Source organism: Podarcis tiliguerta, assembly GCF_965153285.1.
Source record: "Podarcis tiliguerta genome assembly, chromosome: 16".
Taxonomy (NCBI): domain Eukaryota; kingdom Metazoa; phylum Chordata; class Lepidosauria; order Squamata; family Lacertidae; genus Podarcis; species Podarcis tiliguerta.
The window spans coordinates 12,788,447-12,815,034 of NC_139549.1; the positions used below are offsets into that span (position 1 = coordinate 12,788,447).

The window sequence follows — 26,588 nt, forward strand, 5'->3', positions numbered from 1 at the left end:
TTGTCTGCTACCATAATCCCTCCATCCCACAGCGATGTGTCCTCAGCAGAGGATAGCTGTGCTCCTCCAAGGAGCTGGGTCCATTCTAAGGGAACCATGCTCTCTGTCCTAGGCTCTCCCTCTCCCTGACAGCAGGGGAGCTATGAGAGTGGAAGTGGGACACAGCTGTAACTTCCCTAAAGGTCTCACCCACCAACTTCTCTGCCTCTCTTAGCTTTCCCAAGTCCATCACCTTGGCATCAAAGGAATGAACTTGCTCCCAGAGCCAGGAGCTCATTGTACCTCGGACACACGCCTAACTTCTGTCCAAGAGGAAGATAAGCATGCATGCTACCAACAATGCAAAACACTGGAAAGCCCCTACACATTTTACCTGCAGAACTGTTTTGTAGTTTGACATTTCTCAAAAATCAACATCAAATGCCTAGATATAGCTGTGATTTTTCAGTTCTGCTTGTATTAAGAGACATAGACTGAAAAGATTCCATGGTGGTGTCTCTCAATGATACGAAACTTATGAATACAATTGTGGGGGACAGAAACACTTCAGGCCTATAGCTTTAGATTTCGGGATGCAGAAAAAGATAAAGGCAGGGTTCTGCCCCACCCTATCTGAGTAGCCAGCCTTCCCTGACTTTAAGTAAACCATTGGCATTTTCCCCAAACATGGGTAAATATTTGCAGTTATTTTCATTATCTATGCAGGTAACCCTTCAGAATTTCCTTAAAAGCTTTTTTTTTTTTTTTTAAAGGCAAAGGAGATGCAGCCCATCTTACTAGTGGCCCCCAAATATGGCTCCTTCAAAGGTTTCTGACTTTTGGGCTACATTTATGGTCAATTCCTGGTGGGGGGGGGGTTGATGTAGGACAAAGCAGCAACTGTATGCTTGCCTGCTCCACTACAGGGCAGTTGAACTCTTGCACTGTTGCAATAAGAACTCCTACAGCAGAATTTAACAAGAAGCGTGTAAGAAATAAAAGAGGAAGCCTCGAAATAAATCATCCCGAGTCTGGAAAACATGAGCTGTTGGTGGAAGAAAGTTGTTGACAATTGAATACGCCCCCACCCGCATCAGACACAGTGACTCACGTTCTGCATTTCACCCCTATTGGTGTCCTGCCAGTGACAGCAACCATGTCACCCACTTTTGAGTATCAGGGAGCCTGTTGGTTTAACGGGTGGCAATCCAAGCTAAGCAAACCATTGATGCTGTTGGAAATCAATCCCCATCATCCTAGACCATGGGCTAAGCTGGCAAGGAATGATGGGAGTTGCAGTCCAGCAAGACCCAGGGAACCAAGGTTGAACAACGCAGGTGTAAAGCGTTTGTTGTCTCTAGTCAAATAGTTAAGAACTCAGCCCATAGCTGCTCACAGAAATGTTTAGCTCAGGGACAGGAAACCTGCAATCCTCCAGATGTTGCTGGACTCCCACATTTAGAGGGCCACTGCTCCCCCATCCCTGTTTTTAGTTCAAATGTGGGGGTCTAGTGTGTTCTGCCCTCTAGATGCTGTAATTAAGGGGGGACAGAACAGGAGAGGCTACCCTCCTGGGCCCAGGGAATTGATCAGATCCATTAAAGGGCTTTTTTTCTTTGTCCCCCGCAAGACCCCACTGCTTTTGGAGGTGGTGACAAAAAGAGAAAACAAATGAGGGCAGAGAGGCTTAAATCTTTGTGCAGTCCAGTCCCCCCCCCCCCCGTCATCACATCCATCATTTGATGAGTAAGGAGGGGGTGAAAACCTGCCTCCTCTGCATGCAGCTGTGGAGGGGTGGGTAGTTTTAGAAGCCACACCTTTCTGCGTAAGCAAACAGTTCAAACTTGGAAGTCCCCAATTAAAGTATGGCTGGAATGGGGAACCTTTGGCCCTTCAGAAGCTGTTGGACTACAACTCCCATTATCCATGACCAATAGGCCACACTGACTGGCATTCATGGGAATTGGGAGTCCAACAATATGTCAAGGGCCACAGGATCCTTATTCGTGAAGTATGCCATTAGACAAATCCACAGAATGGTCATAGGGAAGTCAAGTCTTCTCTCATCCTCAGGCTGATTATGCCCCTAACCAAAGAATATAAACAAGCAGCCCGCAGCTGGGCAATGAAAACTGGCGGAATTTAGAAAGGAAAGCACATCAATCCCCCTTAAAGACCTGGCAGGCTGGAGAGAACCCAGACCACCTAGACAGATAAATTGCTACAGTGTTATTGGGTGTTTGGCCATCCTTCAAGATTCCTGGAAGATTAGGCACCCCCAGCCAGCCCCAGAGGTCCTTTAAGGTGCCTTAAAAATCAAGCTACTATTTTCCTTAAGCAGAGTCTAGCAAAGGGCAAGGAACATGTCCTTGCTTAATGCAAGAGTAAGACCAAAGTTGACACTATTTCCTGGCTCATGTCAATATTTCTACAGCCCTTAATATTAAGTACTTAGGTAACACTTCAGTGAAATCTCAGAAGTAAAAGAGTTAAGATTTCCACTAATTGAGACATGTATTTCAGCGCCATATAGGACTAAGGGGTGACTCATGCCCTTTTCCTGGATACTCCACTGTCACTCACCACCCCAGACATGCACCATTCTGTGGTCACTCAGCACACTCAGACCTCATTCATCTAGCTGGGGATATTTTTCAATTTTTGGTCCCTTTACAAACATGCATTTCCCAAGCCTGCCTCCCCTTCGTGTGTGGACAGTACTTTTTTTCCTAAAAAAATGTTTCGGGGTACTCTCATTTTGACTCAAGAAAACCACCATTTTATAGTTCAAATCAGGAAAAATAAATACAGTAAATGGACAAAAGTACAAAGATTCACAAAATGTTTAGGGGTATGCGTACCCCTGCGTACCCCCAGAAAAAAAAGCAGTGTGTGTGGATGGTATTGTTTTGGTCAAGTTTGGAGAATGAGCTTGCAATAAAACAGCCTATGGACTTTACGCCGAGTTCGCACAGACCTAACTGCTATTAGTCTAGTTCAGAGATGGGGAGCCCGTGGTCTGCCATTGTTAGCCTTCCCACTCCAATTAGTCCCAGCCAGCGTGGACAATCGCTAGGAATGTTTGTTTGCTCCCACAAGAGGCAGTTATGGCCACCAACTTGGGGGGTGTTTAAAACAAGGGTTAGACAAATTCACAGAGGGAAGTGGGACTGATGGCTACTAGCCACAATGGCTATATTCTTCCTCTACTGCTGGAGGCAGCATGCCTCTGAATGCCAGTTGCTAGAAACTGCAAATGGGGAGAGTTGATGACATACTTGGGTCCTGCTGGCGGGCTGCGCATTGGAACAACTGGATGGCCATTGTGAGAACAGAACCCTAGACGAGATCAAGTTAGTGATCTGGTTTGAAGAAGAATTAAGATGTCCACAGGAAGGTATTGAAGAAATCACGCTACCAGAGACCATCTATGCTTGGAAAAGCCAAAGGCCTCGTGCAGACATGACTGCACAAGCCACCTTTGATTGCCTGCTACAGGTGAGAGTGCCAGCATGCGCATGCTCAGACCAGAACCTTGACATGAACGGAGGCGACTCGGGAAGCCAAGGCCACTAACTTTGCTTTTTTATTGGATGTGCAGCAGACGACAAAAAAAATGCAGCCTCACAGCCAAAAGAAACCAGACAAATGAACAAGTGATGCGCTTTCTCCACGCCACAGCCATCGGCAAAGATAATTAAAAACTTGGGAGGGGGAGCGGGGAGGGAAAGAAGAGAGCAGCTCACAAATGGGAATAACTGCTGAGTGGCAGAGCGATGGGGCCACAATGACAGAGAGGCCACGCCCTGTGCTGGCAGGGTGCTTGATGTGAGCACACACGCATGTATATGTGCGAGAGAGACTAACACACCGCTCAACTGTACAAGTCTCTGCCTCTGACAGAGGGGGTGGGGGCGCCCTTGGACTGCGTTGCCAGCATCCAGAAGTCCCAGCTGCCCTTTTCAACAGGGGGAGGAGGGAGGGCGCAGAGTCAAAATCATCACCGAATTGCGATCAAACCAACATCCATGAGCTTCTGGATTTTCTGAGCAATGACGGGATTCTTCAAGTGTCTGTGGGAAAGGAAAAGAGGAGAGTTGTGTCAAGTCAGGACCTTTGCCCCCACCGTGAGGCTGAACCATGGGATGAGAGAAACTGGCAGCCCTCCAGGTGTTGCTGGACTTCAACTTCCATCAGCCCCAGCCAGCATGGCCAAATGTCAGGAGCGACGGGAGCTATAGTCCTGCCACACCTGGCTCCCTCTCCCTGCCATAGTGGGATCCTTTTATCAGCATCAAGGCAAGGTTTCACTGCAAGCAACTGACCAGAGGGTTTCAGAGGCCACAGGGCAGCAAGGTGCAACTGGGCACTGCACTGTCAAAGCCAACACACACGTCCAGTCCAGTGTTTCACAAACTTGGGTCTCCCGCTGTTTTTGGACTACAATTCCCATCATCCCTCACCACTGGTCCTGCTAGCTAGGGATGATGGGAGTTGTAGTCCCAAATAAACTGGAGCCCCAAGTTTAGGAAACCTTGGTCTAGTCTTTATGGATGCGTTCTTCAAAGCTTACCTCCACATCATTTTTTATGCTGAAAAAGCCCCCCTCGGCTTATACTCAAGTGAGGGTCCTTTCGGGCTGCTCCTTCCCCCTCCTCCACCTTTGCTGCTGGTGGCAGCGGAAGAACAAGCAGCCCGAAAGCACCCAGGTTTGTGGTGTGGTAAACCGGCTTATACTCGAGTCAATAAGTTTTCCCAGTTTTTTGTGGTAGAATTAGGTGCCTTGGCTTATATTTGGGTTGGCTTATACTGGAGTATATACGTTTATATCTCAACTCCCCCCCCCCGCCCCGCAATGCCAAAGGACCTCAAAGTGGTGTACATAGATTTCCCCTCCCCATTTTATCCCCAGTGTCTCCCTGTGAGTTAGGCTGAGAGACAGTGACTGACCCCGAGTGACACAGCAAGCTTCATGGATACAAGGGGATTTGAATCCAGGTTCTAATCTGACACATTGTTTGTTGGTTAACTTGTTGCCCTGCAGATACTGCTGCACTACAAAAGTCCCATGAGCATCTGGCCAGCACGGCCAATGGCTGGGGATGATGGGAGTTTTTGTTCAGCAGCATCTGGAGGGTCAAAGGTCAGCCACCCCAGCAAGACACTGTCTTGCACATCTTCTCTCTCAACGTCTCTACTTCTCATGTCTCTCATGGCACCACACTCCAAATCTCAGAAACTTTTAACATTTCTGAACGTTTAAGAAGTTATCAACTGAATCCAGAACAGAAGCATGCAAAATCAGAATAAATGCAAAACAATTGGCCTACATGCTGACCTGTGCTTATTGCTAGACTGCTAAGTGCTCTGTGTCTTTAGTGGCCTTCAACGTCAAACATTCCACTTATAAGCTAGAACTTCACTGCCTGTGAAGACAACATGAGGTGGACCAGCACATCATCTGAGCCACCACACAGGCTATGTTAAGAGCCATCACACTACCGTCCACACTGATGCTTTCTCCCTGCCCTCACTTACTCGCTTAGGGCTTGTGGGTCTTTCTGCATCTGTTCAAGGATCAGCCTCATGGCCGGGTCACTCATGATCTGCTGCACCTCTGGGTCGGCCATGGCACGGCGCTTCACATCCTCAGGGTTGTCATTGCGGTTGTACTGGGACATGAGGCATCGCTGGTAGCCCTCTGTAGCTTCCTGTAGGAAATAGGCAGGACCATGAGGGCACGTCAAGATGGGTGTTTCCCCGCCCTCCTCCCTTGAATATCTTCACACTAGCAAAATTCTTATTTCTCTGCATTGTCTTTGGCTACACGGCTTCAAGGCGTGATGGAGGGAAAGTTATTCACCACTACCCCCTTGTGGGCCGTGAAAATTGTAAAGATAGATTCTGCGTAACGATTGCAACCACCTTCCTGGTGCCCCCTAGAGGCTGCTGGACCACAACTGCCTTCATGCCTTTACCACTGGGACCACGCTGGCTGGGGATGATGGGAGTTCAGCACCAGCTGAAGGGTACCAGGTTGGGGGAGGCAAAAATAGAATCCCCTCCATCCCCAAATTATACCTGAACATTTCTGAATCACCCAATGAGATTGATGGAAAGTAGATTTAGGATACAAGAACATACTTCATAGAATGCATTATTAATTTGTGGGATTCACTGCCACCTGATGTGGTGATAGCCCTTGTCTTAAAATAGGATTTTTAAAAATCAAGGAGACCAATTAACAGCTATTAGCCACAATGGCTAAATGGAAACTTCATGTTCCAAGACACTGTATCTCTGAATACCACTTTTTTTTTTTGGGGGGGGGGAGGGAGAAACAGTGTGTGCCCTGCTTGTGGATCTCCCAGAACATCTGGTTGGCCCCTGTAGGAAACAAGAAGCTGGACCACATGAATCTTTGCTGTGTCCTAGAAGGCCTGTTACTTTCTTAGCAAAAACAGATGGGACAGATGAAGTGTGTACAGGCAGGAGGAAAGAAATAAGCCAATTTGCTGAAAGTTCAGAAACACCCCATTTCCAGGAGAACTGATACCACCCCCCCTTTGAAGGCTGGACTTCACTGGAAAGGCCCTTCCTTCAGGACCATGACGAGGTCAGTTTTAATTCCTCCCCACTTGCTATTACCTGCGTTTAAGGGAAGCTCTTTCCCATTTCTCTGCCACAGCTGTATATCCAGCAAGTGCTCACCTTGCAGTTGGAGTCCAGCTCAAGGGCTTTCTGGTACACATCCATGGCTTTGGTATAATCTTTCATTGCTTCCAGTGCTGCTGCCTTGCGTGTGTAGCCTTTGACTGCAAGCCAAGAGCAAAAGTCATCAAACTTTTGAACTTATTTGCATCTTTTATCCTATTCCTTCATATATCTCTGTTTGAGTCACCCCACCCCCCCTTGTTTATTCAAGCACCTTGTCCCAATTAAGTGCTCTTGCCCCTCTCAGCCCAGATACTGCCTGGTGTTATCTTGAAACAAGGTGCACCCCCCATCACAGTGCGATTTTGCAGATAACTGGCTGCTAAACCTAAACCAACTCTCCAACCATCCCTTAAGCTGCATAACCCCAAGCCCTTGCCTGACGACCTGTTCTTGCCTTTAACCTTCCCAAATCACTTCCTTCCAATTGACATATTCATGTACTTACTGAATGTGGGTTCCAGGCAGATACATTCTTCACAGTCCTGTGGAAGGAAGAGAAGCTGCTTTAAAAATCGATTTTTCAGGAATGAGCGCAAGGCTCATCTGTTCCTTCTCCAGCCATTCCCAGTCAGAAAAGCCTTCTCTCCATTTGCACCCCCGGATGCTTATGCCTCTGCTATCAGACTGCCAAGTTTGGGAATGGGAAGGTGGGCAGATGGGATGGAGGTAAGAACAATCCATCTCTACCGTTCCTAACCATGGAACCACACTGGGGGCCTAATTAGTCTGCCTAAGTGTGGGATTACCTTCAATTCCAGCAGGCCAGTGGTACCAAAGAATCAGGGATCACCTTCAGAACACCTCCCTGGAGAGGACTATAAAGCTACCAAAACCACATGGATTATCCTGAACCACCTACGGCTGTTAGTGGGTAGATTAGCTAGGCCTTGTGCCAAGACACCTGAGCTTATTTCAAGCAGTTGCTTGCAAAGCAGTGATAGGGAACCTGCGGCCTTCCAAGAATTGCTGGATTCAAACTCCTATAAGTCACAGGGAGAATGGTCAGGGATGATGAAAGTTCTAGTCCATGGCCATCTGGGGGACCAGAGGTTCCCTATCCCTGCTCCTAAGCCTAGTTCACATAAGTGGCAGATGAGGTGGCAAATTTGGGTCTGAACTTCAGATTGCAAAGGTCCTCCTTATAAAAGAGCTCACTGCAAAGAGAAAAGAAGCTGGACACCAACAATGTGGTTTCTTCCATGGCCAGATGACCCCAGCAGCTAGGATTGATTCTTGCCAGTTTCAGATGGTCTACCAGCTATGGCTGTTGCTACATGGAAATAGCCTTACCATTGGTGACCTGCCCACCTGACAAAAGTTGGCCTGTGGTAGGTAAGAGTCTGGCTCACTGATTGAATTCAGTCCCCCACTTCTGGTGAAGACAATAGTAAGCATGATGGACTAATGGTTTGGCTCCGTACCAAGGCAGCCTCCTATGCCTAGACCTAAAGTTTCTCTTAACTTCTGCATTGAATTGTCTGCCACAGAGCTCCCAGCCTTGTAGAGGATTTGGGGTGAAATTTAAAGGGGCACATGTGCTGTGCAATGGAAGTGTGTTGTGAGACACAACCAACAGTCCCCTATATATGGCAGAGGAAGGAAGATACAGGCAGAAAAGCCCCTTTCCAGGAAGCGTGCCCACCAAAACTAATCTAACACTGCGGAACCCAATGAGCTTCTGGCAAGAGCCCTTTCTCCCCAGAACAGAATTTGCACAACACCCGCCTAAGATCCTGACCTTTACTGCTAACTGGAACTCCAGCAATTTGGTGTAACAGGCAGCTCTGTTGCTGTACAGTTTGGCATCGTTGGGGTTGCGTTTGATGGCTTCTGTGTAGTGTTTCATTGCTTGTGGATAGTCCCCTGTGAGGGAAGAAGAACCATTAGCTCATATAGAGGTTTTTTGAAAGATCCAAATTCTCCACACATTATTTCAATAATCCTTACGAAGGACTGATTAGGCACAGCTAAGTGTGAACTCCATGCTGAGAGACAGTTGACATTCCCTCCATTTCCAACGTTTAGGCTGTGTGTGCAATTTCATGCCTAGCCAAAAAATAGCACCACCCACGGAAAAGAGGGAGCTATTGGCAGGCTTGGCAGAACCAACAAGTTTGCAGAAGAACAAAAACATTCTAAATGTTTCTATTGATAATAATGTTAACTATAACCTAAAGAAGGGAAATCCCCAAAGGCAGCCTAATAAAGACTGGCCATACCATGGAATTCTGAACGGCTGGGGAACCAAAATGGAAAGGCGGGTGGGGCAAGGAATGGAATAGAGGTCCTGATTGATTGCTCCTGTTCACTTCTCTAGCTAGGAAGGGATGCTGCTTTCCAGCTCTGCTTCCTGGAGGCAATGGGTTAGCTACTGTGGGGAAGCAGGGTGCAGGAATAGATGCAGCAAGGCTTTTCTTGTGCCAATAACCATGTTAAGGTAGGTTAGCATTATCAACCCCATATTGTAGATTGGAGAGGGGGCAGTGTTGGGAGAAAGGAGGCTTATCTAAACCCACTTTGTGAGTTTATGGCCAGATGTGACTTGGGGATCTTACAAAGTCTGCACATTCTTTACCAAAACATCAACTACGAAGGGAGGTCTGGTTCACCAAAGTAAGACTTTTGTTGAATTTTATACCATTCTAACTGGAACGGTATTACTTGCTTTTATAGCTGTTTTTATTGATTGTTATACCTGTACATTATATGAAAGAAATTTTATACAGTGACAAGCAAAATACATTAGTTACATGGCTTAATATACTCTCAGTTCAACACATGCCCTTACAGAAACTCATGTCACTATGGACAGGATAGTTAGGCATCTGGGCCTATTTCTTCTGCAAAAATCGATCACTCAGCTACTCTCGCCAGTATTTCCAAGACAGTCTCTGCAATTAACAAGGAGCCCCCTGCTTTTTGCAGTGGAACAACAATGGACTTGCAAGCACAATCCCTTACCTTTCTGAAAACACTCATTGCCTTTGTTTTTCTCTTCCAGAGCAAGATCAGGATTTATATAGGCGACTCTTTCTTGCTCTTTCAAGATTTTCTCAGCCTGAAACAGAAAGTGAGCTTGAACAGTCCTGTCAGATCTGAGGCAGCAGATTTATGGAGCAGCTAAGCCTTATTGCGTGGATTCAAGGTGTCAGTGCTATTGGAAAATTTGGAGAGAGGGTCCCTATCCTTCCCCAGCAACCCTAACCTAAGAAGACTGATAGCCAACCTTTCAACTGTAAGCAACAGTACACCATATTATCATGGCAGCTTACACACCACCTAACTAAATGAAACAACTTTTGACTAGTCAGAGGATTGCATATAAAGGGGGCAGGGGCAAATGAGTCTCCTGAGAGACTTCAGTAATTCAGCAACATCAATCCTGATATGGCCATAGGTTCAGGGGATGTGCGGAAGAGCCTCCTCATCAAATCTCAAAGAAGTAAAGGAGAATGTGTTCCTAAGGAACTGGCCCTGAAGCCACATAGGGCTTTAAATCACCCTGGATGTGAATGAATAGCCAGTGTTAACACCCAGGGTCATAGCCAACTATGTTATATTCAAAGTAGAACCACTGAAATTAATAGGTCAGTCAGGGTAGACCAAGGGTTCCCAAATGCTGGTCTGTGGACCACCAGTGGCCCACAAGCTCCAGTCAGGTAGTCCACAGCATGTCTATGGGTTCAATTTTGAAGATGGGAGGCAGCACATTCACTGCATTAAGTACGGTATTCATATTGATTATTGTAAAAAAAAATTGCTACTTTTGATTCTTACGTTGTATTTTATTGTATTACAATTTGAATTCTATGAAATTCAAACTGTAATACAGTAAAATACTGCAAAAAAGTTATAAAAAGACAATTAAAAATCAAACAGCATTTAGCACAGCACATTGAAACAGGCAAAGAAAGCATTGCACAGCCCACCAAAGCTATTAGCAGTTTTCAAATGGATAGTGGGATAAAAAGTTTGGGAATCACTGGCGTTGACAATACTGAACTAGATGGACCAAGCCACCTGATTTTAGCATAAGGAAGCACAAGCAGAGACTACGGAGAGGGGTCGCAGTTTGGTTGTACAAGACATACTGTGCGTGTTGTCGGTCCTAGGTTCAATCCCTGGCATCTCCATTTAAAAGGACCAGCTAGGAGGTGGCACGACAGATATGTGCCTGGCGAGCCACTGTCACAGTAAACACTGAGCCAGCTGAACAAATAGTCAAAACCGATAGAAGGCAACTTCCTAAACGTCAAACGTGGTGCCACAGCATCTTCAGTCAAAAAGGAGCAGATAGCAGGAGATGGGAGAGACCCCTCTCTGTGCTCAAGACACTGGGGAGAGCTGCTGCCAATCAGAGTAGACAATTTCTGAACAAGACAGACCAATGCATGGCTGGGAAAAACGGGAGGGCCAGAACTGCATGGGGGAGCCAGAGTTTGCAGGTTCGGCTGGAGTATCTAGGGGGTGAGGAGGGTGGATGCTGCTGGACTCCCAACTCTCATCAGGCCCAGCCAGCAGGGGTTGGTCAGGGGTAATGGGATTTGTAGGCCAGCCACACCAGGAGCGGGAGAGGTTTCCCAACCCCGAGCTATAGCAAAGCTCTTGCAAACAAACACTTGCCTGTTGACACTTTTTCAGTACATCCGGAGTCCGGTGTTCAGCCAGAGACTTGTTGTAAAACTGAATGGCTTCCTTGTGCTTTTCCTCCTTGAAGTAGGAATTGCCAATCCGGGCATAAGCTCTATTTTGAAGAGAAGAGGCCATGGAATGAGCTGCTGGAAAGCATCCAATAGGTGAAGAACCCTGACCCATGATTCCCAGGAGGCTTTGTTGCAGGGGAAGGGCAGGGGCATGCAGGACAAAGACAAATCCCATGCTAAGGGATGCTAGGAGAAATAATCTTTATATACATCTATGTTGCGAGCACATTTGGAATTCTGTGTACAGTTCTTGCTACTGCTTCTTAAGGAGGATACTGTAAACACAAAAAAGAAAAGGGAAAGGAAGAAAAGAAAAGAAAAGAAAAGAGAAAAGAAAGAAAGAAAGCAACCAAAATGGATCAGAGGGATGGATCAGGTGTTTAACATTCTGCACTATGTGGAAGAAGTAGATAGAAAGTGTTCTCCCTCTCATAATACTAAAGACCCAGGGTGGATTATCCAGTGAAGGTTATTGGAAGGAGATTCAGCATAGGCAAAAAGAAGTACGTCTTAGAATCATAGAATTTCAGAGCAATGCAGAACCCTTTTGCTTAACATGGGGCTTAAACCCATGACCCTAATATTAAGAGTCTCATGCTCTACCAACTGAGCCTCATCATGTCTTCACATACGTTAAATGATGGAGTTTGGCTATGACAAGATGTGGTGAGCGCTGCCAACCTGGATGCCTTTGAAAGGGGATGAGACAAATTCAAGGAAGGAATTAAGCTATCAAGGGCTACCAGTGGCTGAGAGGGCTATTGCACTCTGCTTGGGGGCCTTCTGGTTGGCCATTGTGGAAAACAGGCTCCTGCTGGGTCAGGCCAAACGTCTATCTAGTCCAGCCATCTTCTTACATTTATGTTAGGCAGGCTAAGCAGGGTAGTGATTTTATAGCCCAGCAGAATCTAGGTCACACAGCACCATGCAATAGAGTACATTTCAAGCCGTCATGACTTAAGATTCCATTCAGCTCATGCATAAAGCTTTATTCAGTCAGCAGTCAGGTCTCATTAGTTCAGGGGTGGGAGACCTGTTGCCCTCCAGATACTCTTAGACCACAGTTGCCATCATCCCTAACCTGTGGTCACACCGGCTGGGGCTGAAACAAGTCGGAGTCCAACAACTTCTAGAGGGTCACAGGTTCTCCACATCTCTCACCCCTGCATTAGCTCAACATCTTAAATTAAGCAACCACGTTTTAAAAAAATCAAATGCTCTACCACATGGCTCAGTGATGGGTGGAGTCAGAGGGGAAAGTGGGCAGAGCAAAAAGTGTGAATGCCACTCACTTGGCAATCTGCCGGTAATCCTCCCGGTTCTCGCGTCCCACTTCAATGGCCTGCTCACACAGTTCCCGGCACTTGTTGTAGTCCCCCTTCTCAAAATACACGGCTAAAGGAAAAGGAAGGGAAAAGACACAGCCGTGAACCCCTGATTTCCCAAGACTGGGTGAGCTACAAACGAAGACCTCTGGCTGGGAAATCCATAGCTTCCGTCTAGTTTTATTTATTATGAAAATAAAATTTATGCGGCGTTTGGCCTGCTTTCAAGCTATCAGTTCAGGCCTCTGGCAAGAGCAAGCCATCTCTTCAACATTTCGCTCCTAATCTTTGTCAGAGCAAGTTGCTCATTCCGAGCTATCCATGGTCCCACAACCTTCAACCAGCCTTAACTCCAGCCTCACTGCTTTCTCTGTTAGTACCCAGGAATGGACCAGTGCACGACAATGACCAAACATATGGGGGGACACAGGGTTCCCACCCCTGGTTTAAAGGAACTTTACTGACCTGGTTCAACTCCAGCCCACGCTAAGCTTTGTTTTTTGCCATTTTAAACCTACCATGAAGCTGTTCATGCACCTCAGCTCTGCCTGGGATGGGAAGAATGATGCCCCACAATCTCACCTGCTTGGTTAGTGATGTATGTCATATTGGTTGGATCCAGCTCCTTTGCCTTGTCATAATGCTTCAGGGCTACCTCAAAATCTTTCTTCTTATAAGCCTCATTCCCCAGTTCTTTTTCCTTAAGAGCCTGAAAGGCAACAGACACTCAACTTAATAACTGGTATTGCAGAATGGCAAGACATAATTCAGCCAAAAAATCTCCACCTTGCCAGAGACAGCATTTCTTACGTGTAAGTGTAAGTGTATTTCAAGGCTGGCCATTTGAACCTGCCCAGTGTTTGAGATCAGTTGAGACCCTGAAAAACCACACCCCTCACCCCAACTTCAGGTGTTAGGTGTGCAGCTACCAGAGAGCTTTATGGTTCTGGCATCCCAGCTGTGGAATACCCCCCATAACAGAGATGCTTGTTACAGACATCAATATATTTTGTGGGCCTGGTGAAAGCTGCAGCATTCCTTTAATGAGGATATTTTGATAGTGCCACATTTTTCTGATAATGGATTTCTGATGTATTTTAGTAGCATTATTTATCAAGTACATTCCCATTCCATCCAGTGGCTGACATTCTGGGCAGTTCACCAAAACAGCATAGGGTTCTTTTGAACCAAGTTATACTCAAAGTAGACCCACTGAAGTTCATGGACCTAAATTTGCCATGTTGATTCATTTCACTGGGTCATGTTAGACCTAATCTGTAAGATATAAGAGTAAAGGTAAAAAAAAGGTAAAGGACCCCTGGACGGTTAAGTCCAGTCAAACTATAGGGTTGCTGTGCTCATCTCACTTTCAGGCCAAGGGAACCGGCATTTGTCCACAGCCAGCTTTCTGGGTCATTAGCCAGCATGACTAAAGTGCTTCTGGCGCAACGGAACACAGTGACGGAAACCAGAGCGTATAGAAACGCCGTTTACCTTCCCACTGCAGCAGTACCTATTTATCTATTTGCACTGGAGTGCTTTCAAACTGCTAGGCTGGCAGGAGCTGGGACAGAGCAACAGGAGCTCACCCTGTTGTGGTGATCGGCAAGCCCAAGAGGCTCAGTGGTTTAGACCGCAGCACCACCCACTCCCTTAAGTACAAGTTTTTGATTACTGTGTATTAATTTTGATTTTATGTACCCTTGGTATTTTGTATGGTATGTTTAACAAGACCTGTGATAAGGTGACAGCTATAAAAAAGCTTTTAAGAAAAGGTAGCCAGCCAATATATCTTCTGAATAAGGTACACAGTGCTGAGACTGAGCACTCTACTGTTGCAGCCAAGTCTCCTGGGCCAGCCAGTACCTGCTTCTTATTCTCCGGCAGATCTTCCTCCATGGGTTCTGGCTTGGGCTCCTTCTTGGGGGGTGGCGGAGGGGGTGGAGACATCGCTTCGTCCTCATCATCTGCACTGGCCAAGTCAACTCCAAGTAGCACCCCAAGGGTTGTCATCACCCGCGGGTCCTTTAGTTTCCTGTCACGAAGGCAGGCCACAAAATGGGTCATGAAGAAATGCAGCTTGGTGGATTAAGTGCTTGAGACCCGAGGTTGCAACCAATGTTGGTCTGGCTCAGAAGAGACCCACTGAAATCAATGACTGATGCAGGTCCATTCATTTTAATTAGACTACTCTGAATAAGATATAGGTGGATGTAGCCCCCAGGATCTAGTTCTGCGCAAGTCAGTGTCAGACTCCATTTTCTAACTGTAAGGCTATTGAATACTCCAGCAGCTTTGAGGGGCAGCTATGTTTCTGTGATTTTTCTGAAATGGACAAAGTCCATCAATTTTATGAAAGACTGTCTTAAAAGACACCCTGTTTAAGGCTCTTTGAGGTTTTTGCTACAAACTTCCTATGAAACTGAAGATCCTTGTGCTGAACGCCAACTCAATTTCCAATGCTATGCACGAAGCAGGTTTTTTTCCTGGTTGCTGCCGGACTTCAAGCACATTAAAAAAGTAAATATGAACCCTTAGTTAGAAATTTAGAGGTGCTCCTGGATCTAGCTCTCTCATTCGAACTACAACACCATTCCAGCAGACTTTTAATATACCAGGTTGAAGACATTCTGCTGAACACTATGTTTTACCTGAAATGCCTCAGTTATATTTTTACTTCTGCTATATTCTACTATTGTGATTTAAATATTTCTTAAGCTGCCTTGCATAATTCCTATATCCTGGAATTCCTTTTAATGGTGTTCCCTTCAAGCGGTGCAGGTGCCATGACAACCTCAAACTGCCCTTCTGTCAAGTACACAAAATTATTAACTTAAATTACCGTATTTTTCGCTCTATTACACGCACCAGACCACAAGGCGCACCTAGTTTTTGGAGGAGGAAAACAAGAAAAAAAATATTCTGAATCTCAGAAGCCAGAACAGCAAGAGGGATCGCTGCGCAGTGAAAGCAGCAATCTCTCTTGCTGTTCTGGCTTCTGGGATAGCTGCACAGCCTGCATTCGCTCCATAAGACGCACACACATTTCCCCTTACTTTTTAGGAGAGAAAAAGTGAGTCTTATAGAGCAAAAAATACGGTATATCCACACATACAAAAGCAATGTTATCTGTGAATGCCAAAATACTGGTGATGAGAAGCAGGATAAGACAATCACCACCAAGCCCCACTTATGAGCTCCCAGGAACATTTAGCAAGCTGTGAGATAGAATTCTGGGCCTGATGAGTCTTGGGCATGACTCGGAAAGACAATCCTACAGCATACAATTCCCAACTCCCACTCCAGGCACTTACGCCCCCAGGTCTGAAGGCTTGTTGCGGAGCTGCTCAATCAGTTCTCTGTAGCTCGGATCACTGAGCAAGCCTCTTGTGCGGGGATCACTCTCCAGCTTCTGATAAAGGTTGGGCAAGTTGAAAGGGTTCATGAGATTCCTTTCTGAAGGATGACCAGGGCAGGGGAGAGAAGAAAGGCAATATCAGATTTGAGTGACACACAGCAGCATTCTTGACAACAGGGCCTTCCCTACCCTCCACCATCTGTAAGCTCTGGGAAAACCCAGGGGGAAGATTACGTCATGGAAGGTGTGAGGTTCCTGCTGCCACATGCCCACATTATTCACATCTTTCAACAGCTAGACTGTGTGGAAACAGCAGCGCCGCTGAATACCTGTGGTCCCCGAGCTAAGGAAACACAGAAAGCCCAGTCCTACAGTTCTGACTCACACTAATGAGACTGAAGCCCAGCTATCTGCAAGATCTAAATTCCTTCTGGAATAGGTGTCTGCACCAACTGCAGGTCTTGGAGATAGCCTGTAGCTATCTTATCCATGCAATCTAGGGAAGTCTTTGCCAACCTGGCACCCTCCATGACAGTGTTGGCTAGGGCTGATGGAAGCTGTAGTCCAAAACATCTGGAGGGCACCAGGTTAAAGAAGGCTTTGATAAGGAAACAGAAGCACTCCCTCTTTCCTTCATCTTGAGTGAGTTCAGCTGGTGGAGCAAATGCACCAGGTGTTCTCACAGCATCAGGCACTGAAGACCTGTAGTTTCATGATTTTCTGTCAAGTAAAAGGGTATTGGGGTGTTTGGTTGTGCTACAGATGCACCATAATGTTTCTTCTCTGCGCTCCTCCTAGCAGTCATTCCTCCTCTGGTCACTGCTATGGATGCCCGACCTGTTGGTCTCCAGAAATTCTGTGTCACTCAAGAGCTCTATCCCTTTCTGTGGTTTCCAGAAACTGGTATTCAGAAATGTTACTGTCTCCAACTGTGCAGGCAGAACCCAGCCATCATGGCTAGAAGCCTTGGATAGCCCTCTCTGCCATGAATTTGTCCAATTCACTTTTAAACCCACCATCACTGCCTCCTATGATAATGCGTTCCATAGTTTAACTACAAACAACATAGTACTTTCTATTATCTGTCCTGAATCTTCCAACATTCAGCTTCAAGGGATTTCCACAAATTCTAGTTCTGAGGGAGAAAAACTTTTCTCTAGCCAATTTCTCCATGCCATGCATAATCATGCCGCCTCTTGTCTTTAAACTAGGAAGTCCCAACACTACAACTTTTCTTCATGGAGGAGTTGCTCCATCCCCTTATTTGGGGATGTCCTTTTGTAACTCTACATTATCCTTTTTGAGGCGAAGCCACCAGAATGGTACACAGTAGTTATGCTCTTATGCTGAGCATTTGAAAAGCTACATTTTAAATTCTATTTTAACCTGTATTTTAATTAACTGGTATTTTTTGTTTTTGTTCCCCCCACCCCAATTATGTTTTATTGTAATTTTATTGGTGTTAGCCGCCCTGAGCCCAGTTCTGGCTGGGGAGGGCGGGGTATAAATAATTTATTATTATTATTTATTAAATCAAATCATTTTAAGATCCAACAGTCTTCAAAGCTCAGCTGTGTCGCTTAAGCTCTCCCAACTCAGATCTGTTTCCAGACAGATGTCAAGTGGGGCTCTCACAACTGACAAGCAACCACTAAGAAAACCTTCATGACTTCACTGGAAAAGCATGTACCATCACGACATGGCCCTCTTATCAACAGTCAAATCCAGCTATATGTGTATTTGATGCTCTTCAATTTTATTATTGAAATCTGCATCACAACCCCTGTAACAAAGCCATTTCCCTATGTGGTACAGGGTAGAGGCAGGGAAGGTTACTGAAATCAGTTGTCCAGTAGTTATGAAGCTTCATCAGCATGGATCCCCTTACGCCAGCTTTCCCCAATCTGCTGCCCTCTAGATGTCAGGGGACTCCAACTCCCATCCGCCTCAGCCAGCATGGCCAGTGAGAGCTGCAGTCCAATAAAACCTGAAGGGCAGCAAGGATGGGGAACACTGCCTTTCCTAGGCCAATTTATCCAATTCTTTGTCATGGGATAATTTCTCAAACTTCCATGTCACGTTAGCCACAGAACTAGTTCATGTAGGCAAGTCTTAAGAGATAAGGAAGGAAGCAGATCTGGGTGTGACTTCCATCACCTGCATGCCTGGACTCCATGTTTTGCAGCCCTTCCTTCAACTGTGCGTTGCCTGGCTCATGTTTCAGCCCTTCTGCATATGTCTTCTTGGCCTCTTCAAAGCGGTTCAGAAATTCCAAGGCAGCTGCCTTTCGGGAATAGCCCTGAGAAGAGAAGAAGAGCAGCCAGGTCAGCAAATGCGGTATGAGACAAGGCAGAGCAGCCAATATATCAGTTTTCCAAAACTGACATGAAGGACTATACAAAACTCTAATTCACCCATGCTTGAAGGCAGCTACTTGCCTAATTGACTATGCCAACTACCAGTTGTTGTAAACCAATGCAACAGTTGCAAGGAAGAACCTTCTTTAGCCTGCAGACCTTGCATATGCAACAGTGGTGCATGACACACTTTGGGCCAAGTATCTGCAGTGTGGTGCAGTAGGTTAGACCTGGGTTCAAATCCCTACTCAGCCATGGAATTCACTGGGTGACATCAAGCCAGTTACTTATCTTTCAGTCTGACCTACCTCAGGATAGGGGTGGGGGAGAGCAATTTATGCTACCCCGAGTGCCTTAAAAGGATAAAAATGTAGTAGGAACTTCAATAATGATTTTTTTTCTTTTGTTATTGTCTACACTGACCGATAGTGGCTCCCCCAAATTCCATTCAAATGAGAATCTTACCCAACCCTGCCTGAAGATGCTGAGGACTGGACCTTTTACATGCAGAGGACATGCTTTACCACTGAGCTACACAGTGCTTCCCCAGCGCGCACACACAGCTGGAAGAAAATGCCACGCCTGAACTGCAGTGACTTCATTGCCAGGCATTTAATGCCCACTTCTCTCTCGTTCCTTGTGAAGTGAGGGAGGGCAAAGCCTTGGGGCTCTCATTCTGGAATCACAAGTCCACCAAACAGAATAATGGTATATGGCAAGGATGGGGAAACCTTCACCCTCCATACGTTGCTGAACTACAACTCCCATTGCCCTTGGCCTTGCTTGCTGGGGCTGATGGGAGTTGACAATTCAGTGACGTCTGAAGAGCCAAAAGGTTTCTCACACCTGGTGTATGGAATGGGCATTTCTCCACAGCTGTGTCATGTCTCCTTGGCTAGAAGGGGGTTCCCCACCTTGCCCCACTCTGGCTTCAGTTCAATTGTCTTGCAAGCGTCTTCCAGGGCTTTCTGATATTCGCCTTTCTTGGCATAAGCAGCAGACCGATTGCTGTACAGCACATGATTGGCAGAATCCAATTTGATGGCCTCCGAGTAGTGCTTGATAGCTTCTGCTGTGTTGCCTGAGCTCAGGGCTTTGTTACCCTTCTCTTTCAATTCATTCACCTGGTGGGAATTAAAAAAAGAAGTCAAAAGCTTGCTGAGGATTCCGTGCACTAGTAACCCAGAAAAAGAACCTATTGCTCCAGTGAACTACTTCTTACCAAACTCTGAGCATCCCAGATGAGTAAACACCTGATTCTAACTCCCACTGTTGCTATAACCTTGAATTGAGGCATTTTTGCTAAAAATTGGAGTTTGATGGTCAGCAAGCAAAAGGCCCTCCTCTCTTCAGCAGACTTTTTTCAGTTGTTTTTTTGGGGGGGGAGAAAGTTTCTGGCCTCTGAAAGTTTATTGCACACCCATTTTCAGCTACTTACCCAAGGCAAAACACAAAACTTATGGTAATAATACATCAATGCAATTTTTACATCTCTAGTTGCAATCCTAGCAAAAGCACCAAAAGGTAGGTCATCATTACTTATCCACCTCCTCTCAAGCTTTCCAGCTCCTTGAGTGGGATACAGGGTTAGGAAAAGCACCTGACTTTGGAATGGCTTGCCTCTTGCACTCCCATGGTGTGATTTTGCCTTTTTACATTTGATTGATGCTTTATGGCATTTTTGTACAGTGGTACCTTGGGTTAAGAACTTAATTCGTTCTGGAGGTCCATTCTTAACCTGAAACTGTTTTTAACCTGAGACACCACTTTAGCTAATGGGGCCTCCCGCTGCTGCCGCCCATTTTCTGTTCTCATCTTGAAGCAAAGTTCTTAACCCGAGGTACTGGGTTAGCGGAATCTGTAACCTGAAGCGTCTGTAACCTGAGGTACCACTGTATTTTGTTTTAATATGCTGTTCACCACTTTGGCAACCTTTTAACCAGAAAGCAGCATATCAAGAGTTGGGGGGGGATTGCAGATGGAGGGGCTGAGGGTGGCTTGTGAGTTAAGGGCAGATGCAAGATGTGAACCAAGGAATTCGACATTTTGTAGCTCAGTCTCTTAACCTCTTAGCCACTAAGCAGGGACAGGGAGAAAATGGATCATGATTAACTGGCCGAGTTTCCCATTCCCAACTGCTTAACAATAGCAACAAAAAATGACTTTCCCACCTAAATTAGGTTGCTGAAATTAAGAAAGTACTGAACACAAATCCCAAGACTTGGAATATGTTCAGAGGCACCCTGCTCCTTAACTCTTACTCTATCTTTTGTACTTGACCAGGCATAGGAAAACCTGGCCCTCCAGCTGTTTTGAGACTACAGTTCCCATCATCCCTGACCGCTGGTCCTGTCAGCTAGGGATGGTGTGAGTTGTAGTCCTAAAACATCTGGAGGGCTGAGTCTGCCTATGCCTGTCCTTGACTTTCATTGGTAGATCTTGGGAATGCGCTTTTGTTTTTTTAAAAAGACCTCCAAGTCTTCCTACCTCAGACTATAGCAACTGTAAGAAATAAACAGACTTCAGCTAATGAAATCTGTACAGTGTGGCAACAGTTGTTAAGTGGTTCAGGTTTAGGTTTCTTGTACTCTAAATATCTGCAATAAGACACCAATTCTCAACCATCACTGCCAGATAGAAGTCAGTTGTTGTGCATTCCATTTTACAAGGCTCCACAATCCACCTGGCTGAATTTAGCTGCCAGGGCTTATGTTGCACAGGACTGCATTCAAATATGCATCTCTATAGGGAATAATATGTTGCACTTCTTTGCAGTTTCATATGACACAGAAAGTGTTGAACCCTCTATTGCTTACAAGTGGGCGCACTTTTCTTCTTACGAGTGACAGATGTGAGACACTTCTTTCCCACCTGAAGGTGAGTAAGTTGGCCAAAGCTGCTGCAAGATATTCCCAGCGACTGTTTCCCTCTAGAAAGAAATGACGTGAGCCTGAGGGACAGGCCCCCAGGTATGAGTCACCGCCTCCACAGGTAGCCAAGGGAGTTGAAACTGCAGTATCCGCAGCCCAAATGAATTAGCAGCCCACCATCTGCTGATGCAAATAGAATGTTGTCCCTGCTGTGTCCAAGGCTGCTCCTAAGGGGGACAGGAAGCTGGAGGCAGCTCCCTCTGAATCACGGCTCTATTCAGATAGGGGTTGCTTGCTGAAATTACAGACAGCCAAGGGGAAAACAATCTCCACTTAGCTGCATTAATTTGGGACAAAACGTTCAGGCTACACATGTAAGGATTTTAGAGCCCTTTCAGTCTTAGAGGGAGACACAGCTGTACAATAAAACACAGCAAGATGTCACATGCAGAAAGGGCACAAATTGGCAGGCAAGGCATGGAGGTGGTAAACTTTCTCTAGAAGAAGAATATTACCCTACAGCCACACACCAAACATTTAGGAGGGACAGTGGGGAGAGAAAGAAAGCTGAGGCCAGTATTGTGAAGTGATGCAGGTGGACTGCAGCCAGGTTGCCATGGTATAACCTTGGCAGATTCACCTAAACACTCGGCGCTTAAGTGTTTTTCACTTGACGGTGTGGAATCACCACCTTGCTAAGCTTGAGGCCTGTTTTGTTGAAGATTACTTTCTTCCTACACCCATTTTCACATACAAAATACACACTTAACAATTTGGAATGGGGAGGCAGCTCCTATGTCAGGAAGTGAGCTGGCACCATAGCTCAGTGGTATACCACATGTTTTGCAAGCAAAATGCTTTAGGTTTACAGTAGTTCCAATTTAAAAGGCTCTTTGCTAAGAAGACTGGGAAAGACCTTAGTGCAACAGTTGCTAGTCACAGGAACTGCCTTACGAAGAATCAGGTTGTTGGTCCATCTAACTCAGGACTGTCTACACTGTCTAGCAGTGCCTCTCCAGGGTCCCAGGTAAAAGCCATTCCCAGCCCCTACTGGGAGATGTGAGGGTCTGAACCTAGGAGCTTTTGGATACAAAGAACGGGTCTCTACTGTTGACCACGGCCATCACTCCCAAGTGTGACAGCAATTTCTACCTCAAAAGTTTCCTTCTAGCAGGTGCCGAACATGCTGCAACATGCAGGCTGAGATCAGCTCAGAAGGCTCCTTTGGAAAACAAACAGGCTTTTTAAAAGCTGCAATGCCCCACTGAGCCTTGCTCAGCCTACCTTTTTGCTTCATCTCACAAGGGTTATAAAGCTGCATCCGCACCTAAAGCACTTCACTCAGAAAACTGCCATCAACTTGCTCATGCTACCAAAACTATACAATTCACCTAGAAATATAGGAAGCTGCCTTTACTGGATCAGAACTTTAGTTCATCTAGCTCAGCACTGTATACACAAGACTGGAAGGCCTACAGCTTTACACCATACCAACTTCCAAGTCCTACCTAGAGATACCAGGAATTACAGCTGGGATCTTGTACCAACAGAGTAAGAGCTACATTATTAAGCTACAGTCCTTTCCTAATTCCAACGGTTCCACACATACTGTCACCATGTGCCCCTAAAGCTACTCTACAGATCTTCCTGCAAGATTATTCCTGCCGCAATCCAGGCCTTAGGAATCACAACCCCTAGTGGAGCTTCCATAAATATTAAATATCAAATTTCCAAAATGAGGTAGAGCTTTTGGCATTTGTGCTATTTTAATTGCATGCTCCACAACAGGCTACCCTATCTACCAAAATCCATCAGGCTGCTACATCTTCTTCAAGATGTCTGTCAAGACACTGCTTCCCTCATGGGCTCCACCTCAAAGACTGCATCCCAGGACTGAAGAAGGTGGTGAGGATTTCAGCTTGGGAGGGGAATACTGTGGTGAGGAACAGTGCCGAGTGGGAAATGGGGATTACCTGAGGAGCAGTACTAGCTGCATTGGTGTGGGGCATAGCTTGAGGGGTAGGCTTTAGAAATAAACTTATGCACATAAATTACCTGTGATGGTTCAAGAGTCCACTCACAGTAGATCCACACCATACATTTAAAGCACACCCAATACACATTTAAAACTCATGACTTCCCCCAAAGAATCCTGGGAATCGTAGTTTGTTAGAGATGCTGTGAACTGTAGTTCTGTGAAGGGAAAAACTACAGTTCCCAGAATTCTTTGGAGAAAGTCATTAAGTTTTGAATGTATGGTATGGCACCGTCTTCAAACCATCACAGATTATTTATTAATATAAGTTTTTTCCTACAAAACCGAGCTCGCAAACCATGCTGCAAGGAGCCTCGCCTCAAGCTCTAACTCTGTAGCCGCCTTTTTAATGGTCTATCATTCTCATGACCTCTTTGATGATACAGACCTTAATTCCCATCCTCCAATGACATTATTGGTTCAATGACCCCTGCAATCAAGGGTTATATACATTTTATGAAATTAATAAATCAAGCTTCTTGCGATCCCTCACAGAAATCTAGTTCCTCTGCCCCACACACTACTGAATCCACCAGCCCCACAAACCCTGCCATTCAGCCCTCCAATTCATATGCCATGGCCCCTTCCCCCTACACTCCTAGCCCTGCCGTGATACCCCAGGACCCCTAATTCGAATGAAGCCCCATCAACTACAGTATGTATTTGCTGAAAACCCCTCCATGATGTCTGGCAGAGAGCCCATAAGCCTTCCCCACTTCAGACCTTACAAGCCTAGCCTTCCCCCGCAGACCCCCTTCCCCATCTCAGATCTTCACACGAGGCCTTGCAGAGCCCTTTATTTCTTTATCCCTTCAGGACCTTCGCAGTTCAGCCACTCCCCCCCCCCCCCGCAGAAGGCCCCTTATGAGGTAGTCTTGCTCCCTTCAATATCCCCTCATGACCTGACCCACGAAGGCTTCCCATAATGCTTTGCACGCAATCATCCCGTCAAAAACTACCCGAACCCCCCTTCCCATTCCTAACACCCCCCTCAGTCCTTCCCATGATCCTTTGCCCCCGACCACCTTTTCAAAAAGAAACCCCCTCTCCCGTCAGAACCCCTTTTCCCCCAGAATCCCTTGCAAAAAATAATCTCAGCAGACCTAACACCACATTTTCTCCCCCTCTCTCCCCTTCCTGAGACCCCCTCTAGCACCGCCACCTTCCCATGAGCCTTTGCGGTTACTAAAAAGCTCCAGCCACTTCGCCCACCTTCTCCATGGCGCCGGCCAAGTCTCCCGCGCCACCGCTGCCGCTTCTAGTTAAGCCTTTCCTCCTTCCTGCGCCCGCCTTTCCTTTTTCCCACCAGCCTTCTGGAACCTGCTAGAACCCTCCAGTCCCCGCCCCTGCCTTCTTATTGGATCCCGCCTAGCGCGAGGCCGCGCCCGCTACCCCCCTCATAGGGCGAAGGGGGAAAGGCGGGGTCTCACCCTGATAGAATATCCGTCCTCGGCACGCGCTATTGGCCCCAACGCTTGACAGGCCCGAGCGGGGCGGAGCTTGATAACGGCAATTGGTGTGCGTCGCTGTGTCATTTGCCAAGCGGCGGCCTCGTTCCTCTGGAACGTCCCGCCTTCGGGTTTCATTGATCAAAGCTGCGCTGCGCTCCTATTGGGTAGACCGTGAGTTAGAACGTCAGTACAGGCTGCGCCCATTGGCTGGAGCTTTGTTCGGATTTCTCCGCCTCCCCATCTTTCTTATTTCCAGATTTTTCCTCGTGGGATGTCCTTGAACACTTGGAAAAAAGTGGCATACAGTAATGCCTTTCCCCCCCTTTTCCAAATGGTGAACGGAAGTCTGTCACATTGTGTTTCTGTAATTTCTATTATCATATCATACATGCAACGCAGTTATAAACAAAATTAAAAATGTTTGTCTTGAGTAGTATTTTTAATTTCAAATTTTGTTTACAATTTTTTATTTGGGCACTTCCATTAAACAGACATCCACAGTTAACAATAAAGTACATTAAATAAATAAACAATGACTTTAGGCTTCCTATTAATCAGTCCCTTAAATAAGACATGGAGAGGGATGGCAATGGTCATATAATAAACCTAAGCTGGATTCATTTACTGCAGGGGTGGGAAGTCTGTTCTGGCCTGTAGGCCAGATCCTTCTTCCACTTAACCTTCCAGGGGCAAATTTGACAGGTAGGTGGGGTTGTGCACCTGGCAAGCACCTAGCATTGCTGGTCAGGACTTCAAAGCACCATGTGAGGTTTGCAAAGAGCCCCACATGGTGCCTTGAAGGGCTGCTGATCAACTTGCACTCTGCAGGAATTGGCTGTATGATCGAGTTCCCGACAAGGAACTGAGTCATGCCACCACACCTGATGTCACACCTGATGTGGGGCAGGTGTATGTGGTATAGGAAAAGATTAGGGCCCTTGTCAAAGCAAAGTTGGCCCGTGGGCTAGAGGTTCCCCAGCCCTGCTTTAATGTATGGAGTCTCCATACATGGTGGGCTTTTTATGCTGATTAGATTTCTCACCGGAAAGGAAAATTAAATGGGAAAATAATAGTGGATGGTAGTTCAATGACAGCATTGCATGGATGCTATGAAAAACGTGCATGCATCAGCAGCACTGAAGTATACAAAAAACTCCCATATGGAGGTATGGATCTGGCAAGTAGCTGGATGTGCGACTGCCTGGGAGTGACATGGACACAATTTGGGATTCCATGATGGAAGAAAAGTGGGACAGAAATATAAGAAAACAAATAAATCCCAAGGTTCTTTGGAAGCAGGGTGTGTATGTGTGTGTGAAATTGGTAACCTATGCTAGTTATTTATGATTAAACTAAAGATAGGAAGACATGATAAAGAAGTGAGTGCAGGGGAAAAGTGAGCACAGGTTAGATAAAGACAATGCAAGGCTTAACAGTCAGTGGGGATTGAGGGGTGTGGGAGAGAACCAGCAGAAAATCATGGATATTTTAAATACACAAAGGCTTAAGTAGGATAAAATTTGAGTCTGTTTTTAAGGATATGGAGTTACAGAGGAGACGGTCCTGAACTAAAGTAACCAGAAGATTTTAATTACATTCAGTGGTGGCTAATGCCCATTTGGACTGCATACGTAAAAGGCAGGGAGCCCAGCAGTAGGCAGAGCCAGAGCTAGAGCCAATGACAGCTGGAGCCAACTAATTCTGCTTTGTTCCCACCCTCCTCGCTGTTGAATTCTACAAGGCATGGGTCTGAGCAGTTGTGCCCTTGCTCCACATCTTCCCCTAGGTCAACC

At 46.2% G+C, this 26,588-nt stretch overlaps 1 protein-coding gene across 1 annotated transcript; it reads right to left on the reverse strand.

Moving 5' to 3' along the window:
- Nucleotides 1-3,542: 3,542 nt before the first annotated feature.
- STIP1 (stress induced phosphoprotein 1) lies at nt 3,543-24,772 on the reverse strand. Its single transcript, XM_083418784.1, has 14 exons — nt 24,557-24,772; nt 19,354-19,563; nt 18,240-18,381; nt 16,039-16,180; nt 14,591-14,759; nt 13,307-13,433; nt 12,692-12,794; nt 11,320-11,440; nt 9,658-9,754; nt 8,435-8,559; nt 7,142-7,178; nt 6,691-6,794; nt 5,518-5,690; nt 3,543-4,052 (listed from the first exon to the last, which is right to left on the reverse strand). The coding sequence occupies exons 1-14, from the start codon at nt 24,563-24,565 to the stop codon at nt 3,980-3,982; spliced, it is 1,632 nt and encodes a 543-aa protein (XP_083274910.1). The 5' UTR covers nt 24,566-24,772; the 3' UTR covers nt 3,543-3,979.
- Nucleotides 24,773-26,588: the final 1,816 nt, after the last annotated feature.